Here is an 18,419-nt window from a genome sequence, read left to right on the forward strand (position 1 = left end):
ATGCTGCCCTATGGGATTCTATGCTTTGGTGATCAGAGAATTATCTAAAAAATACTTCCCAAGAGCTGGTACAAGGGGAAGGCCAGAAGATGAATGGTTCTTCTCTGAGATGGGCATTAAAAAAAAGAAGAAAATGAAGGGGAACCTTTTGACAAGAATGTCATCCCAAACGGGATTTTCATGCTGTGGTGTGGGGAATTTTCTGTTGTCCTCACTTAGGTGCTGGGACAATGGTGTTAGCGATGGGTAAAAATGTAGGAAGCTGTCACCAGAATCACTAAACCAGGGTTCTTAACCTGTCTGTCTATACATCTCTGAAATTGGGTTGAAGTTTTGTGCATCATTTTGAGTGACGCACTGAGAACATTCCTCCACGGCTTCCATCAGAGTCTCAAAAAGGCCCAACATCTCAAAAAGGTTAAGAACACTTGTCCTGCTTACTGGTTTTTAGTAACAAAAGGCAGAGTTTTTCTCTTTGTCTGTCTCTCTCTCTCTTTTTTTTTTTTTTTTGAGACACAGGGTCTTGCTCTGTCACCTGGACTAGAGTACAATGGCATGATCATGGCTCACTGTAGCCTCGAACACCTGGGCTCAAGTAATCCTCCCACCTCAGCCTCTTTAGTAGCTGAGACTACAGGCATGAGCCACTGCCCTTGGCTAATTTTTAAATTATTTTGTTGTAGAGATGAAGACTTGCTATGTTGCCCAGGCTAGTCTCAAACTCCTGGACTTAAGCAAACCTCCTACCTTGGCCTCCCAAAGTGCTGAGATTACAGGTGTGATCCACACCACACCTGGCCAAAAGTTGGAGTGTTTTTATTGCTATTGTTGTGTTGGGTGGGTGGGTGGATGCTTTGTGGGAACATGTGTTGTTGCCAAGGGCTAAATCAGTTCCTACCCTGCTGCCCACAGTCCTCCACAACTTTCCTGCTCTGTGAAGCTGAGGATACACCCAGGCCTGGAAGATGGAAGCTGCTTGGTGTCCCTCTGCACTGCACAAGGGCCCCAGCCATTGCCTAAGCACAGTATACAGTGGCTGAACAAAAGACCTTATTTCAATGGAAAATATTTTCCTGTTTATTCCTCCGCTAGGGAACCAGAACAATTTTGATTGGGTCCAGAACCCAGCCCATTTTCTGCCCTCCTGCCTGGGGGAATTCAGTCTAAATTCAAATGGGCTGAAGAGGGGAGAAAAAGCTACCAACACTTATGGTGGGGTATGGTGGGGTCTGTGCACGTGTGTGTGTGTGTCAGGGCGGGAGTGCAACCTATCCCAGTGCTTTTGATTCCCCTTGGAAGTGCACTGTTGAACTTGCTGTCAATTGATTCTTTGCGGGGAGAGTTACTAAATACAGCAGGGGGCCTTCCACCATCTCTGGGATAATTACTGTGCTTGGAACCCCAGGATCATGGGCTGAAGAGAGGAAGCTAACTCTGGGGTAGTGGAGGGGAGGGGTTCTTTGGAGAAGCTAGACATGCTTCATGCTCAAGAGGAGAAGAGGAGGTGACCTATTCCCTAGGATTTCAGGAGGAGCAAACCCTTTCCTACCATTAGCAAAATGCCACTCAGATTAACTGGTTTCCAGTGCTGAAGATTACTCAGTTCAGGTCACTGGGCTTTTTCTTGTAGTAGGCCTTAATCATAGAAAGTGTAAATGAACAGGGAAAGGTAATAGTTTAAGCCCTTATTCACCAATGTTTTTAATTAACAAATAAAACAATTTTATTTGTTATCAGCTAACCTATTAGTGAAAATGGTTGGCAGCCAGCTGAAAGTTAAGATTGGCATCTAAGATGGGATGGGAAAATCTAGTCATCAGAATATGGAGATGGGCTTCTGCTGGGGCAAGGAGGAAGGCCTAGGCATTAAATTACTTTCTTCTCAGCTTTGCTGAAGGATATCTATCCATCCCCCCAAGCCAGTGCTTCTGCTTAAGTCAGGAGTGTGGAATAACTCCGCATTGCAGAAACGGAGATTATGGAGCTCTGAGAGACACCACAGTGATCTTGCTATAATTTTCTCCAATATATAGTGCAAAGGTGAGCAGCTGACCCGAATGTGGCCTAGGCTAAAAAAGGTGGGAAAGTTTCCAGGGTTCACCAAGCCACATCTCAGGTCAACTCAACATTTAGGGGACCTCACAAGAGAAAAGATAGTAACAGGAGTACAAAAAAGGAGCGAGCACCCCGATTCTGCCTTTCAGCTATCCACATTGGTGGTGGTGGTAGTGGTGGTGGTGGGGTGTGTGTGTGTGTCAGGGTGGTGAGGGGCAACCTATCTCAGCACCTTTGATTCCCCTTGAAAGTGTGCTACTGGACTTGCTGTCAATGGATTCTTTTGGGGAGAGTTACTATTCTCAGTTGTCTGCCATTACTTGGAAGTCCAATAAGTCTTCTTTTTCTGAGCCCACCAGAAGAGGAAGGTGGCCCACAGTGCCCTTTGGAGTTTCACCATAAGTGATGGGTACTGGTTGTGAAGAATTGGGTCAACAGTTGATTCTTGAGTGCACAGTTGGGCAGGGGAGGTGGCCCAGCTGTCACTGGCCGTCTGGAGAAGAGAAGTGAGAGAGGCAGGCCTTGGAAGCTTCCCAGAGGACGCAGGCTTGGAGATGATGATTTACAAACAAGACCGTGCCCATTACCGAAACCACTGACTGGGCAGAATCAGACAGGACTTGTGGCCCAGAGCAAGGTGATTTTGTTTCCTGTTTACCCAGCTGCAAAAGAAGAACAAGGGAGTGGGAAGTTTAGAAATAAGTAGTTTAGCAGGAAATCGCATGCAACATTTGAGCCCACAAAGGAGAGCTCGGCTCACCAATTGAAGCAGATCTGGCCACTGTGATTTCTGGGTCCTATAAGGATGACCTGTTTGAAGTCTTGCTTCTCCTTCCAAGTTCTTTGCCAAAGTGTCCTGACTTCAGGTGTGTTCCTGGTGATTGTGACAAAAGTCTTAAAGGGCATGGAGAGAATCTGGACTTGGGCAGTCGGTCTACAGTGGCTGAGCAAAAGGCCTTGTTCCAATGGAAAAGATTTTCCTGTTTATCCCTCCACTTGGGAACCAGAACAATTTTGATTGGGTCCAGAACCCAGCCCATTTTATGCCCTCCTGCCTGGGGGCATTCAGTCTAAATTCAAATGGGCTGAAGAGGGGAGGGAAAGCTACCAACACTTACTGGGCTCCAGCTATGTGTCAGTGTGAAAGAAAAGAAAAATCATCTCAAACCTGGAAAAAGGCAAACTGGTGATTGCTTATATTTTTGATCTCATGCTAGAGTCTGTCTGAATAAAAGCAGGTCCTTGCTACTAGACCTCATCTGACACTTTTTAGAAAACTGATCGGCAAAGCATGTTTGATAGCAATTCATAACAGATGATGTAGACAGTTTACCTCTGCTGGATAGGGCAATATGGCTTTATAGGCTGGTCAAGACGTTAAACCCAAAACTGTTATGGTTTGTTTTTGTCTCCCTATGAAAAGTCAAAAGACTTGTATCTAGTCTTGTGTCTAAATTAAGAATCTTAGACATTACTTTCTAACTGTCTTTCATATTCTTAATATCTTTCAAACCAGTTCAAAAAAGTCTTCCTTGCTGGTTCTCTCATTAATGAATTGAAACAAAAATTTTGACACAGGCCAATGATTTTGTTAATGATTTTGCTTTTTAGCTCAAGACATTGTGGTAACTTATCTCATTTCTCATAACAATCCTATGAGAGAGGTAACTACTATTTCCATTTTGTACATGAGTAGACTCAGAAACTTGACAAAGCTTATGAATCTGGCAAGTGGCAGAGGTAGAATCAGATCTCTACTGTCTCCAAGCAAGAGACCCTAATTAAAACATGAAGGTGCTCTCTTGTAGCCGTTTTCCACCCTGGGTGTGGAAGGGACAGCCATTCCTTGCCTGCCTGCCTGGCCTCTTTCTCCTCATCCCCTATAGGGTCTCTGCTGTCCAGAGTGAGGAGTAGGGAGAGGAGGTACCAGATGAGCTTCTCTCTTGGGCCACTCTTTCTTGCCCAGGACTTTACCTGGCACACCTCGGGGCCTGAAGGACTGGTAGTTTTTTCCTGGTGTGAGCAATCCTCTAGGCAAAGATAATCTCCCTATGTATAGAGCAAGAGGATTGGCATTTTGATTGCCCTAAACTCTTAGGGGTTGCCCCAGTAACAATTCTGTCTTCTTCCCTGGGCGGAGGAGCTTTCCTTCCAGTCTTAGGAGATTTGGAAATTCCTCTGTGATCTAAAACACTGCTGAATCAGCCACCCATGTACTCAGGGCATCTCCATGCTGGAATAGTCCATCTGTGGCCTGTTGCCAATTTGACTGGGGCCCCAACAGCCAGAGGTGGTTCTGATTGGAGAGTGATGGCCTCAGTGCAGGTTACCTAGAACATAGACATAAAATCAGACAGATTCTAAACATTGTCAACGGTATGGGAAAGCAGGCACATCATACAATTTACCTTGCCACCTAACTCATGGCTAAATCTGACACAGGCTTTGTACACTTCAACTAGAGACTTTTATAATGACAGCTCCCTGACCGGAGTTACATGTGCTCCCCTGGCTTGTATATTCCTTTGTGGGATATAGTGCAGAATACCTGTCACCCTTAGATAGAGCACGCTGTTTTGGAATTTGGGGTCCTCAAGTGTTTGTGCAAAATGACACTCTAAGCTGGAAGAGCTTCCGACATTGCAGGGTTGCCTGACATTCTCTGCCAGGAAGGCATTCTGATAGCTGATTCCATTTTGCTGTCTGTGTCCTCCTACCTGGCATAGGTGTACATGCCCTGGGAAAAATGGTACCCAACTTGTCATTGACTACATCAGTGATAACTAATGCTACCACCTGGACTATTTAGGACAAGTGAGACTCACTGAACTCATTAGCTAAGCTGGTGATGAACACCTGAACAGCCTCTGATCATCTGCTGGCAGAGCAGAGTGGCCTTTGGTTGTTGCCAACACCTCCTGCTGTACCTGAGTAAACACCTTGGGGATTGTACAGACACAGGGGAAGGGATCCACAGGCCGACCCAGCCCATTAGTTTCAAACAGTGAGGCCATCTGAAGGATCCTTCTTTGGCCTCTTTGTAAAAAAAATTATTTTAGATTCAGGGTATACATGTGCAGGTTTGTTACATGGGTATATTGCATGATGCTGAGGCTTGGGCTGCTAATGATCTCATTGCCCAAATAGTGAACATAGTACCTGTTAGGTAGCTTTTCAACCCTGGTGCCCCTCCTGCCCTCCCTCCTTTTGGAATCCCCAGTGTCCACCGCTCCCATCTTTTTGTCTGTGTGTACTCAGTGTTTAGTTCTCACTTATAAGTGAGAAATTCTGGTATTTGGTTTTCTGTTTCTACATTAATTCACTTAGCATAATGGCCTCCAGGTGCATCCATGTTGCTGCAAAGGACATGATCGTGTTCTTTTTTATGGCTTCATAGTATTGACATATATGACATATATGTACTACATTTTCTTTATCCAACCCACCATTGATAGGTACCTGGGTAGATTCCATGTCTTTGCTAATGTGAATAGTGCTTTGATAAACATACTAGTGCAGGTGTCTTTTCCTTTGGGTATATACTCAGTAACGGGATTGATGGGTTGAATGGCAATTCTGTTTTTAGTTCTTTGAGAAATCTCCAAACTGCTGAACTAATCTGCGTTTCTACCAACAGTGTATAATCATTCCTTTTTCTCTCCAACCTTGCCAACATCTGTTATTTTTTTGACTTTTAAATAATAGTCATCCTGACTGATATGAGATGATATTTCTTGTGCTTTTGATTTGCATCTCTCTGATGATTAGTTTTTGCATATGTTTGTTGGCTATTTGTGTTTCTTTTTGAGAAATGTCTGTTCATGTCCTATGCCCACTTTTTAATGGGGTTATTTGTTTTCTTCTTGTTAAGTTGTTTGAGTTCCTTATAGATTCTGGGTATCAGCCCTTTGTCAGATGCATAGTTTGTGAATATTGTCTCCCATTCTGTAGACTGTCTATTTACTCTGTTATTAGTTTCTTTCACTGTGTGGAAGCTTTTTAGTTTAATTAGTTCCCATATCAATTTTCATTTTTGTTGCATTGTTTTTGAGGACTTAATCATAAATTCTTTGCCTAAAACATGTCTAGAAGAGTATTTCCTAGGTTTTCTTCCAGGATTTTAATAGTTTAAGGTCTTAACATTTAAGTCTTTAATCCATCTTGAGTTAATTTTTGTATACGGTGAGAGGTAGGGGTCCAGTTTCATTCTTCTGCATATGGTTAGCCAGTTTCCCCAGCACCATTTATTGAATAAGATGTCCTTTCCCCATTGTTTATTTTTGCCAGCCTTGTTCAAGGTCAGTTGGTTGTAGGTATGTGGCTTTATTTCAGTGGTCTCCATGCTGTTCCATTGGTCTATGTGTCTATTTTTGTACCAATACCATGCCGTTTTGGTTACTGTAGCCTTGTAGTGTAGTTTGAAATTGGGTAATGTGGTACCTCTGGTTATATTCTTTTTTGCTTAAGATTGCTTTGGCTATTTGTGCTCTTTTTACTTCTATATGAATTTTAGACTAGTTTTGTAAAGTTGTGTGAAAAATGACCTTGGTAATTTGATAGGAATAGCATTGAATCTATAGATTGCTTTGGGCAATGTGGACTTATTAACTATATCAATTCTTCCAATCCATGAGCATGGCATGCTTTTTCATTTGTTTGTGTCATCTATGATTTCTTGTAGCAGTGTTTTGTAGTTCTTTTTGTAGAGGTCTTTCACCTTGCTGGTTAAATGTTTTCTTAGGTATTTTATTTTTTGTGTGTGGCTGTTTTAAATGGAATTGCATCTTTGATTTGGTTCTCAGCTTGAATATTATTGATGTATAGAAATGCTACTGATTTTTCTATGTTGATTTTGTTTTCTGAGATTTGCTGAAGTTGTTTATCAAGTCTAGGAGTCTTTTGGCAGAATCTTTAGAGTTTTCTGGACATAGAATCATATTATCAGTGAAGAGAGGTAATTTGCTCTTTTTCAATTTGGGTTCCTTTTATCTCTTTCTCATGTCTAATTGCTCTGGCTAGGACTTTTAGTACTATGTTGAATAGGAATAGTGAGAGTAGACATCCTTGTCTTGTTCTAGTTCTTAGGCAGAATGCACCCAACTTATGCTTATTCAGTATGATGTCAACTGTGGGTTTGTCATAGATGGCTCTTATTATTTTGAGGTATGTTTCTTTGATATCTAGTTTATTGAGAGCTTTTATTATGAAGAAATGTTGAATTTTTATTGAATGCTTTTCTGCATTGATTGAGATGATCATATAGTTTTTGTTTTAAATTCTGTTTATGTGGTGAATCACATGTATTTATTTACATATGTTGAACCATCCCTGCATTCCAGAAATAAAGCCCACTTATTTGGGAAATCAGCTTTTTGGTATGCTGCTGTATTTGGTTTTCTAGTATTTTGTTGAAGAGTTTTACGTCTATGCTCATCAGGCATATTGGTCTGTAGTTTTCTTTTTTTTGTTGTGCCTTTGCCAAATTTTGGTGTCATGAGGATATTGGTTTCATAGAATGAGTTAGGGAAGAGCCCCTCCTTGATTTTTTGCAATAGTTTCTTTAGGATTGATATCAGCTCTTCTTTGTAGATCTAGTAGAATTTGACTATGAATCCATCTGATACAGGTTTTTTTTTTGTTGTTGTTGTTGTTATTGTTGGTAGGTGTTTTATTACTGATTCAATTTCATTACTTGTTATTGGTCTGTGCAGAAATTCTATTTCTTCTTGACTCAGTCTTGGGAGGTTGTGTGTTTCCAGGAATGTATTGATTTTCTCTAGATTTTCTAGTTTGTACACATAAAGAGGTTCCTATCTCTGAGGATCTCTTGTATTTCTGTGGAATCGGTTGTAACGTCACCTTTGTCATTTCTGATTGTGTTTATTTTGATCTTCTCTCGTTTTCTTTGTTAATCTAGCTAATGGTCTATCAATCTTGTTTATCCTTTCAAAAAAGCAAGTTTTCTTTTCACTGATCCTTTGTATGGCTTTTTGGGTCTCAATTCATTTAGTTCTGCTCTTATTTTAGTTACTTCTTTTCTTCTGCTAGCTTTGAGCTTAGTTGTTCTTGTTTTTCTAACAAGGTGGAGGTTGGGTTGTTAATTTGAGATCTTTCTCTTAATATCTTCTTTATATATATATTTTTATTATACTTTAAGTTCTAGGGTACATGTGCACAACGTGCAGGTTTGTTACATATGTATACATGTGCCATGTTGGTGTGCTGCACCCATTAACTCGTTGTTTACATTAGGTATATCTCCTAATGTTATCTCTTCCCCCTCCTCCCACTCCACTTGATATAGGCATTTAGTGCTATAAAATTCCCTCTTGGGAGGATAGAGGAGCGAGGCTGGCGGGCACACCGGTGAGCGGGCCAGAAGCCGGAGCAGCCGAGGAGTCTGCAGCAGCAGTGCGGTGGACCCCGGGCGAGGAGGTCAACGCTCCTGGAAACTTGGGTGCGCCCTTGCGCCTCTGCGCCAGGAGCGATGAGGATGGTCGCTCCCTGGTCGCGCCCTGGATGCGGTTCTACTCCAACAGCTGCTGCCTGTGCCGCCATGTCCGCACCGGCACGATCCTGCTAGGTGTCTGGTACCTGATCATCAATGCTGTGGTGCTCTTGATTTTGTTGAGTGCACTGGCCGATCTGGATCAGTATCACTTTTCAAGTTCTGAACTGGGAGGTGATTTTGAGTTCATGGATGATGCCAATACGTGCATTGCCATTGCGATTTCTCTGCTCATGATACTGATATGTGCTACGGCTAATTACGAAGCATGCAGGCAACACGCATTCTGGATCATCCCATTCTTCTGTTACCAGATTTTTTTTTTTTTTTTTTTTTTTTTTCCGAGACGGAGTCTCGGTCTGACGCCTAGGCTGGAGTGCAGTGGCGCGATCTCGGTTCACTGCAAGCTCGACCTCCCGGGTTCACGCCATTCTCCCGCCTCAGCCTCTCCGAGTAACTGGGACTACAGGCGCCAGCCACCACGCCCGGCTAATTTTTTGTATTTTTAGTAGAGACGGGGTTTCACCGTGGTCTCCATCTCCTGACCTCGTGATCCGCCCACCTCGGCTTCCCAAAGTGCTGGGATTACAAGCGTGAGCCACCGCGCCCGGCCCTGTTACCAGATCTTTGATTTTGCTCTGAACACCTTGGTTGCAATCACTGTGCTTGTTTATCCAAACTCCATTCAGGAATACGTACAACAACTGCCTCCTAATTTTCCCTACAGAGATGATGTCATGTCAGTGAATCCTACCTGTTTGGTCCTTATTATTCTTCTGTTTATTAGCATTATCTTAACTTTTAAGGGTTACTTGATTAGCTGTGTTTGGAACTGCTATAGATAGATCAATGGCAGGAACTCCTCCGATGTCCTGTTTTATGTTACCAGCAATGACACTAAGGTGCTCCTACCCCAGTATGATGATACCACTGTGAATGGTGCTGCCAAGGAGCCGCCGCCACCCTAGGTGTCTGCCTAAGCCTTTGAGTGGGCGGAGCTGGGGGCAGCAGCTTGACTTTTCAGATATCTGAGCAATAGTTCTGTTATTTCACTTTTCAGGTGAGCTCTCTGCGCTTGTTTGTTGCCAAAATGCTACTTTTAAAAATTTAGATGTTAGGTTGAAACCTGTAGTTTTCCTCAACATACGCTTTGCTAGAACACTGTGATAGATTGGCTGTAGAATACTTTCTGTAGGATTGGGGGTGTAAGAGGCTTCACTAACCCTCCCTAGGAATGGAAACTTCCCCCAAATCTAGATGTACCTAGAGTCAGAGAAGTCTGCTTTCGTACCTGTGGGACCCCAAAGTTGGGCAGTTAGTCACACGTTTCTCTCTGTTCCCTCTCTTTTGAAAGTGTAAAATAAAACCAAAAATAGACAACTTTTCTTAAACCTTTCCAATGTAGAGAACAAAATCTTATGAAAACAGGAATGCCAATTCTGTAATCATTGTTCTAATTAGGTAAATAGAAGTCCTTACGTATGTGTTTTAAGAATTTCCCCCATAACATCCTTTATGACTTAAGTTCAATGACAGTTTGCGTTTGGTGGTAAAGGATTTTCTCCATGACCTGACTTAAAACCATTGGAAAGCACCAGGCAGTGGGAGCAGTAACCACCTGATGTCTGTTCTCCTGCATCCTGTGTCCAGGGTCATGGGGTGGCATGCCTCACCTATGTTAGAGGATGAAACGGATGTGTTTGGTGCTGCATGGGATCTGGTGCTCCTCTTCTAGATTCACATCCCCACCCAGGGCCTGCTTACACTGAGTGTTCTGCCCTAGCCTGGTTCAAGGAAGTCATGCAACTGACTTTATCAAGTGGAATTGGGATATATTTGTCATATATTTGCCTAAAAACATGGAAAGGGTTTTCCTCCTTCTTCCCCTGCAAGGTACATTCTACTGCTTTGAACTTCCAAGTATGCCTAGTCACCTTTTAAAATGTAAAAGTTTTCAGAAAAATGAGGATTGCTTTCCTTTTATGCACTTATTATCTTGACTACCTAAATTGCAAGGGATTTTTATATATTCATATGTTTAAAAGTCAGCAACTCTCCTGTTGGTTCATTACTGAATGTGCTGTGAATGAAGTCTTTTGCAATTAAAATGAGATTCGCCCACACCCAAGATGAAAAAAAAAATTCCTTCTTAACACTACTTTTGCTACATTCCAGATGTTTTGGTATGTTGTGTTGTGTCTCTATTTTTGTATGTTTCAAAGAATTTTTTGATTTCTGCCTTAATTTTGTTGTTTGACCAAAAGTCAGGAACAAGTTGTTTAGTTTCCATTTATTTGTGTGGTTTTGAGAGTTCCTCTTGGTATTGATTTCTATTTTTATTCCACTGTGGTCCAAGATTCTTGGTATGATTTTGATTTTTTTGAATTCATTGAGATTTGCCTTATGACTGAGCATGTGGTTGATCTTAGAGTATGTTCCATGTGCAGATGAAAATAATATATATTCTATGGTTGTTGGGCGCATTGTTCTATAGATGTCTATTAAGTCTAATTGGTCAAGTGTCAAATTTAAGTCCATAATTTCTTTGTTAGTTTTCTGCCTTGATGATTTGTCTACTGATGTCAGTGGGGTGTTGTCCCCTGCTATTATTGTGTGGCTGCCAAAATCTTTTCTTAGATCCAGAAGCACTTATTTTATAAATCTGGGTGCTCCAATGTTGTGTGTGTATTTATTTAGGATGGTTAAATTTTCTTGTTAAATCGAACCATTTATCACTATGTAATGCCCTTCTTTATCCTTTTTTACTGTTGTTGGCTTACAGTCTATCGGATCTGATTCAAGAATAGCAACCTCTGCTCTTTTTTGTTTTCTGTTTGCATGATAGATCTTTTTCTATCTCTTTACTTTGAACCTACAGGTGTCATTACACGGGAGACAGGTGTCTTGAAGACAGCAGAAGGATGGGTCTTGTTTTTAAATCGAATTTGCCACTGTATGTGTTTTAAGTGCAGTGTTTAGGCCATTCACACTGGAGATTAATATTTGTATGTGAGGCTGTGTTCCTGCTTTTTTGATTTCTTTTTTTTTTTTTTTTTGAGACAGAGTCTCACTCTGTCGCCCAGGCTGGAGTGCAGTGGCGTGATCTCGGTTCACTGCAAGCTCCGCCTTGTGGGTTCACGCCATTCTCCTGCCTCAGCCTCCTGAGTAGCTGGGACTACAGGTGCCTGCCACCATGCCTGGCTAATTTTTTGTATTTTTAGTAGAGATGGGGTTTCACCGTCTTAGCCAGGATGGTCTCTATCTCCTGACCTCGTGATCTGCCTTTAGCAACCTCTTGCCTGGATGGCTGGGATCCTGGGCTAGTCCCTTCTCCAGGCCGATGTGAAAAAAAAAAAAAAAATCTCAGGATCCCAAACTTACTAAGCCAGAGGGAAAAGTCAGGCTGGGAAATGGGTCATGCAAACCTGCCCCCACCCCGCCAGGTTGGTTTCTAAATAAGATAGCTACAAAGATAAAAAGCCATACACCAACCTCACAACTTGCCCACAAGGAAATTCTTTGTGAGCCTCAAGATCTTTACCCTAAAACAGTTCTATTGAATTTCACCCTGGCAGTGTAATTGACAGCTTATCCTCACAGGTATGGTACAAAGGGCAGAACATAAAGTCATCCCTCTGCTCACCCGAGACAAATCCATATCTGATTGCTTCCTCTGCCCTATTTTTATTATCTTATGTAAAAATGCAGATTCACTGAGCCAGATGAATGCATAAGTGACTATTTCCTCTAATCCCCTCCCACATTAAAATTGTGTATTCAGTGAAAGATTGATCAAAGACTCAAAAGGATGCAATCACTTGTCTCTTATCTACTGACACATTTAAAAAATATTTCTTCCTCTTCCCCCAATATCCACTGTTTCTCCTTCAAATATTGAAGCCCTCAAAATCGTCTTTGGAGAAAGGCGTAGACCTACCTCCTGGGCACGCATCCTTAACTTTGGCCAAATAAACCTCCTAAAATGATTGAGACTCGCCTTGGTCATTTTCATTGATTTACACAAGCCTGATCATCCTGCTGTGGTGGTATCCTCCTGGGCCTAGTGAAACAAATACTGTCAATGGCGTAAGAATGTTGCTCTGAGATTGTGTCAGTCAAGGTGACACATGGATCTGAGAGACAGAATTTGCCTCCAGATCCAGGGAGGTCGGTGGGCACATGAAATGAACTAGCTTTGCTAAGGGGGATATCTGTATTGTGGGGTAGATGGCAGCACAGGTTCTGGCATAGCCTTGGTTGCTCAGCAATCCCATTGACCTCTAGGCATAAACCAAGGGCAGAGTGCTTTTGGATGTCCCTCAGCTTTGGTGCGACATGGGGAATGTACAGATGAGACTTAATCCATTTTGGGCAGGTTTCTGAGTCTTGAAGGACCACCTCTCCATGAATCCTGGGCATCTGTTGTCCCTTGCTGCCTCTCTGTGAGTAATAAAGTTGCTTTACTAAAACTCACGTGAATGCTCTGTCTTACTGAACTCATGCACGTGGTAAAGTAACCTAGGCATGGTGAACTTGCTTCACACACAATGATTACCCTACTCCAGCTTTCTAGGTCTTTGTAACAGCCAAGTTAGAAAGTTGGGAAAGCAAAGAGGAGGCATAATAGTATTGCTCTCTCCTTTTTTGAAAACCTTGGAATCTATTTTGAAAACTGATCCTCTGCTCCAGTGATGAACTTTGCATCCTAGAACGACTTAGGAGGAGGTCTCCCTTCCTGTCTCCTTAGCTGCATAAAGATCTCTAAGTTGATATTCCATTTGCCAAAACTGAGGAGCTGGTAACCTCATCTGTTAAAACAAGAAACTCAGGCTGTAAAGTTTTTTCTCCTAGTCTTTTATTAGGGAGCAGTGGAGTAGAGCTAAACCTGAAATCTGGGCCCTGGCTCAGGGCTAAAAAATGTGCAGGGCACCCCTGTGTGAGTGGGTGGGCTGGGGGTGATTTTGTTTCAGGCTGAGCAGGAGGGTAAAATTCGGGCTGGGTACAATCTGGGCTGCTCCTGTGGCAGCCTAAGCCACAGGTTTGAAGCTTCTATTGAGCAACAGAGTACTTTACATAAATTGCCTCAAGATGAATCAGAGATTTCTTCACCCAAGGGCTAAGATGAAGCCTGAACTGATTATAAAACCTTCCTTGGCTCGGTGCCCTTCACCACTGCTGGCTTTTTGCTGTAGCTCCACATTCCTGTGCATTGAGGGGTAAGTGCATTTTCCTTGGATGGGTTCTTAGGTGGTCCACAGGGTAGTGACTGCAGGTGGCCACTTTGAAATCACAGGGTGTTGGAAACCACAACCCTCCACTTGCCTGAGCACCTCTGGGGTGATATTGCATTTTGGACCCAAGTAGATCAGCTCTTGTTGCACTATGTAGACTCAGCCCCATGATTTAAGAATGGCTAAGCAGGCCGGGCGCGGTGGCTCACGCCTGTAATCCCAGCACTTTGGGAGGCCGAGGTGGGCGGATCACAAGGTCAGGAGATCGAGACCATCCTGGCTAACACGGTGAAACCCCCCCTCTACTAAAAAAAAAAATACAAAAAATTAGCCAGGCGTGGTGGCAGGCGCCTGTAGTCCCAGCTACTTGGGAGGCTGGGGCAGGAGAATGGCGTGAACCCAGGAGGCAGAGCTTGCAGCGAGCCGAAATTGCGCTACTGCACTCCAGCCTGGGCGGCAGAGCGAGACTCCGTCTCAAAAAACAAACAAACAAAAAAGAACCCCAAAACAACAACAACAACAAAAGAATGGCTAAGCAGGGGTGGGCTATGGACCATTTGTAGGGGACATGTGGCCATAGTGCCATCACCTGAGGAAAGCAAACAGTCTGGCCAATCACAGAACCCTTCCCAAGGGACCTTGAGTAAGCAATACCTTCCAAGTTATGCACCCGGGTGGATGAGGTGGTATGGAACATGGGCAACTGAGGCTGATTCTTTTAGACGTTAGACAGTATTATATGTTTTCTCCTCCCCATCCTATCCACAAATGAGAAGTTCACCATGGATCAAACAGAGCAGAGAGACCACAAAATAGATATGGAGGATATTATGCTTTCTTTAGGCCCTTGATTCAGAAAGAGAGGAGAGAGTGGAGGTTGAGGGGTGGGGGAGAAACTGGCGCTAGATCTCCCTTGTTTCCTTGAAGGTTAACATTAGGCTGGGAAGATGACACAACTTGAAGAGTATCTGGAGGGAATTGTCAATATCTTCCACCAATACTCAGTTCGGAATGGGCATTTTGACACCCTCTCTAAGGGTGAGCTGAAGCAGCTGCTTAAAAAGGAGCTTGCAAACACCATCAAGGTAGGTGATGCCCCTCTCACTGCAAACTTGCCCATGACCCTGCACTGAGGGGAGTGGCAAGGCCTGGCGGAGGATGGTGGGACAAGGACTGGGGTGGGGTTGGCCCCTGTTTGAGCTCCCAAAGGATGCTCTCCCCGCTGCTGTGGGAGAGGGCCTTTGCTTCTCTCTCTCAATAACTCACTTAAGGCTCTACTCAGTTCCTCTCTCTGAGTCTGTTTCCTCATATGTAAAATGGAGAGAGGCAGGGCACGGGAGGGGTTGAATGAGTGAGCAGAAGAGTACCTTCCAGGTCAAGCCTTGTTAATTCCAGGGTGGTTCATGACCATTGTGTTCTCTGTTTTGTTACATTGGATTCTCCAACACAGTGTTGGCTAATGAGTTAATGTGCCTGGGCCTCCATAACCCGAGCTTTGAGGTATAAGAGGCCTAAGAAAGGGTCTTGTGTGGAGGTTCTGAACTCAAGGTCTCTGTTGTCCTTTTTTCCTAGAATATCAAAGACAAAGCTGTCATTAACGAAATATTCCAAGGCCTGGATGCTAATCAAGATGAACAGGTCGACTTTCAAGAATTCATATCCCTGGTAGCCATTGCGCTGAAGGCTGCCCATTACCACACCCACAAAGAGTAGGTAGCTCTCTGAAGGCTTTTTACCCAGCAATGTCCTCAACGAGGGTCTTTTCTTTCCCTCACCAAAACCCAGGCTTGCCTGTGGGGAGTAAGTGTTAATAAACACACTCATGAAAAGTTCTGAATAGTGTCTGTGAACTTTTTTCTTTCCATGCCTGTGGTTCCCAAACTTGATCACACCTCACCCCTGCTCTTCTGGCAGTCTAATTTAGATCCCTTAGAACTCCTGCCCCATTTGTTCATTTGATCACCAATTATTTATTTATTGAATTATTTATTGAATGTCCACCATTCATTCATTCATTCACTCACTCAACAAATGTTCACTGAGCATCAGAGACCAAAGACACAAAGTCCTTGACCTCTTAGAGCTTGCATATTATTGGGGAGAGGATAGAAAATAAATAAATAGACAAACAAATAAAAATATATTGTATGGCTGGCCATCGTGGCATATGCCTGTAGTTCCAGTACTCAGGAGGCTGGGGCGAGAGGATTGCTTGAGTCCAAGAGTTTGAGGCTGTAGTGTGCTATGATTGCGCTTGTGAATAGCTATTGCATTCCAGCCTGGGCAACACAGCAAGAACCTGTCTTTAAACATATATATATATATATACATATATATGTATATATATGATATGAGATGATATGATATGACATGATGTGATCATATTGATACAATAGTAGTTAATGATAAGTTATATGAAGAAAACTAAAGTAGAGAAGTAGAGTTGGGGTGGAAAGGGAAGGAAGGTGATGTTGGTTTAGATGGAGTGGTCAGGGTATACATTTGAGCAGAAATCCGAAAGAAATGAAGAAGAGTGACTTGCAGCTATCTAGGGGCCAGGAGTTCCTGGCAGTGAGTAGCCAAGGCTCTTGGTGGGCATATACGTGACCTGCTCAAAGAGTAGCACAGAAGCCAGTATACCTGGAGTACAGTGACTGAAATGGGGAGTGGTGGGGAATATGAGCCTATAGGTATCAGGAAGCAGATAACAGCAGCTTGCAGACCATGGGGAGGACTTTGGACTTTATTCTAAATGTGCTAAGGGGACACTAGGGGGTTTTGACCAGGGGAACGGAATGATTCTATTTATGCTTTGAAGGATTACTTTGGCTGCTTTTGTGGAGAACAGATTGTAGAGCACAGGCAAGCATGGAAGCTAAGAGATCAGCTAAGAAGAGATTCCCCAGGGCAATCCTGTCCAAGAGAAATATAATATGTGTAACTTAAAATTTACTAGAAACCATATTTAAAAAAGTAAAAATAAAGGGGAATTAATTTTAATAACATATTTTGTTAACCTAATAGATCTAAAATATTATCACTTCAGCTGTAATATTATTGTTGAGATAGTTTACATTCTTTTCTTTCATTTTAAGACTTTGAAATCCAAAGATTCACATATGACCACGTTTCAAGTGCTCAGTAGTCATGTATAGATTGTGGCAACCATATTAGACCCTGAAGCCCTAGATCGTTTCAGAGATGGAATGAGGCTGGACTAGGGTGGTGGTAATGGTGGTGACAAGGGGTGGTCAGATTATCAATACATTTTGAAGGTTGAAATTGAAAAATCAAGGATTACTCCAAAGGTTTTCCCCTAAGACACTGGGCTGGATGCTAGGGATACAGAGATGAAAGAACAAGTCCTTGGCTTAGATGTTCATCTCTGGCTGGGGAAGGCCTGAATCAGGAGGAATCCCTATGCCATGTCATATATGTTTTGGCAGAAGTAACTATAGGATGTTGTGGGAGAATAGAGAGTGACCCAGCTTTGGGGGTGGGCTGGGGCCAGTTAGGATACCTGAAAGAGTGGACACATGGTCATAAAATTTGGGGCAGAACTTTGAAAGGGGGGAAATGATATAGAATTTGCATGTCTGTGGGCATGGGATAGTAAGAAACACTCTCTGTGGTTTTCTTAAAGAAGGAAAGGGATGGAAAGGAGCTGGGAAAAACAAAGAGCAAGGGACCAGGGAGAAGAGTATTATTCCCTGTCCAACAAAGGGTCAGGGGAGACTTCCCTGACTAGACTCTCCACACTAGTCCAGGCCAGGTTCTTTGTTTAACACTACTGTAGGACTATGCTGCTCTCCTTTGGTGCTCTTGTCTTCTTTTGTGGTTCTGGATCCATGGCCATGATTATTTGTTAATATTCATCTTCTCTGATGGACTAGGTTGTTAAAGAGCAGGTGCTGAATCACTGTGAATCACTAGCACAAGCACAGTGCCTGGCAAGAGGTGGTTGTTCGCTATGGATTGAATATTTGTGTTCCTGTTGAGATTCATGTTGAAACTTAATCCCCAATGCAAGTATTAAGAGGTCGGGGTTTAGGAGGTGATTAGGCCATGACGCCTCCACCCTTTTGAATGGGTTGGTGCATTATGAAAGGGCTTGAGGAAGCAAGTTTTCCCCTTTTAAACCTTCCACCATGTGAGGACACAGTGCTCCTCCCCTCTGGAGGAAGCAGCAACAAGGCACCATTTTGGAAGCAGAGAGCAGCCCTCACCAGGCACCTGAACCTGCCAGCACCTTGATCTTGGACTTCCCAGCCTCCAGAACTGTGGGAAATAAATTTGTGTTGTTTATAAATTATCTGTTCTATGATATTTTGTTATAGTGGCATGAGGACACTAGGACAATGTTTGATAAACATTTCTTAAATGAATAAATGTGTGGAAATCAATAAGTTTGTTGGCTTGACTGTCTATAACGGGCCCCAGGGAAAATATGAAGAAGCATGGCCTCAGGGACAGCTGTTGGGCCCTGATGAGAAGTGCAATTCAATCTGATCAGCGGAAGTCACTGGAAACCTCCCTGTCCTCCAACCCCTGACTCCTCCAACCAACCATTAAAGTCAGGTCAGGTCTGGCACTGATGGGGAGCATGAAATCAGAAGTCAGCCCCA

The 18,419-nt window shown here is 43.1% G+C and overlaps 1 protein-coding gene and 1 pseudogene across 1 annotated transcript; both read left to right on the top strand.

Moving 5' to 3' along the window:
* The first annotated feature begins 1,475 nt into the window (after positions 1–1,475).
* LOC100454242 (lysosomal-associated transmembrane protein 4B-like) lies at positions 1,476–9,447 on the top strand (annotated as a pseudogene).
* A 4,194-nt stretch (positions 9,448–13,641) lies between these two features.
* S100A12 (S100 calcium binding protein A12) lies at positions 13,642–15,631 on the top strand. The gene is made up of 3 exons (XM_002810164.4): positions 13,642–13,779; positions 14,722–14,879; positions 15,367–15,631. Exons 2-3 carry the CDS (start codon positions 14,742–14,744, stop codon positions 15,505–15,507), a joined length of 279 nt encoding a protein of 92 aa, XP_002810210.1. The 5' UTR covers positions 13,642–13,779; positions 14,722–14,741; the 3' UTR covers positions 15,508–15,631.
* Positions 15,632–18,419: the final 2,788 nt, after the last annotated feature.

This window comes from Pongo abelii, chromosome 1 (genome assembly GCF_028885655.2).
Source record: "Pongo abelii isolate AG06213 chromosome 1, NHGRI_mPonAbe1-v2.0_pri, whole genome shotgun sequence".
Taxonomy (NCBI): Eukaryota; Metazoa; Chordata; class Mammalia; order Primates; family Hominidae; genus Pongo; species Pongo abelii.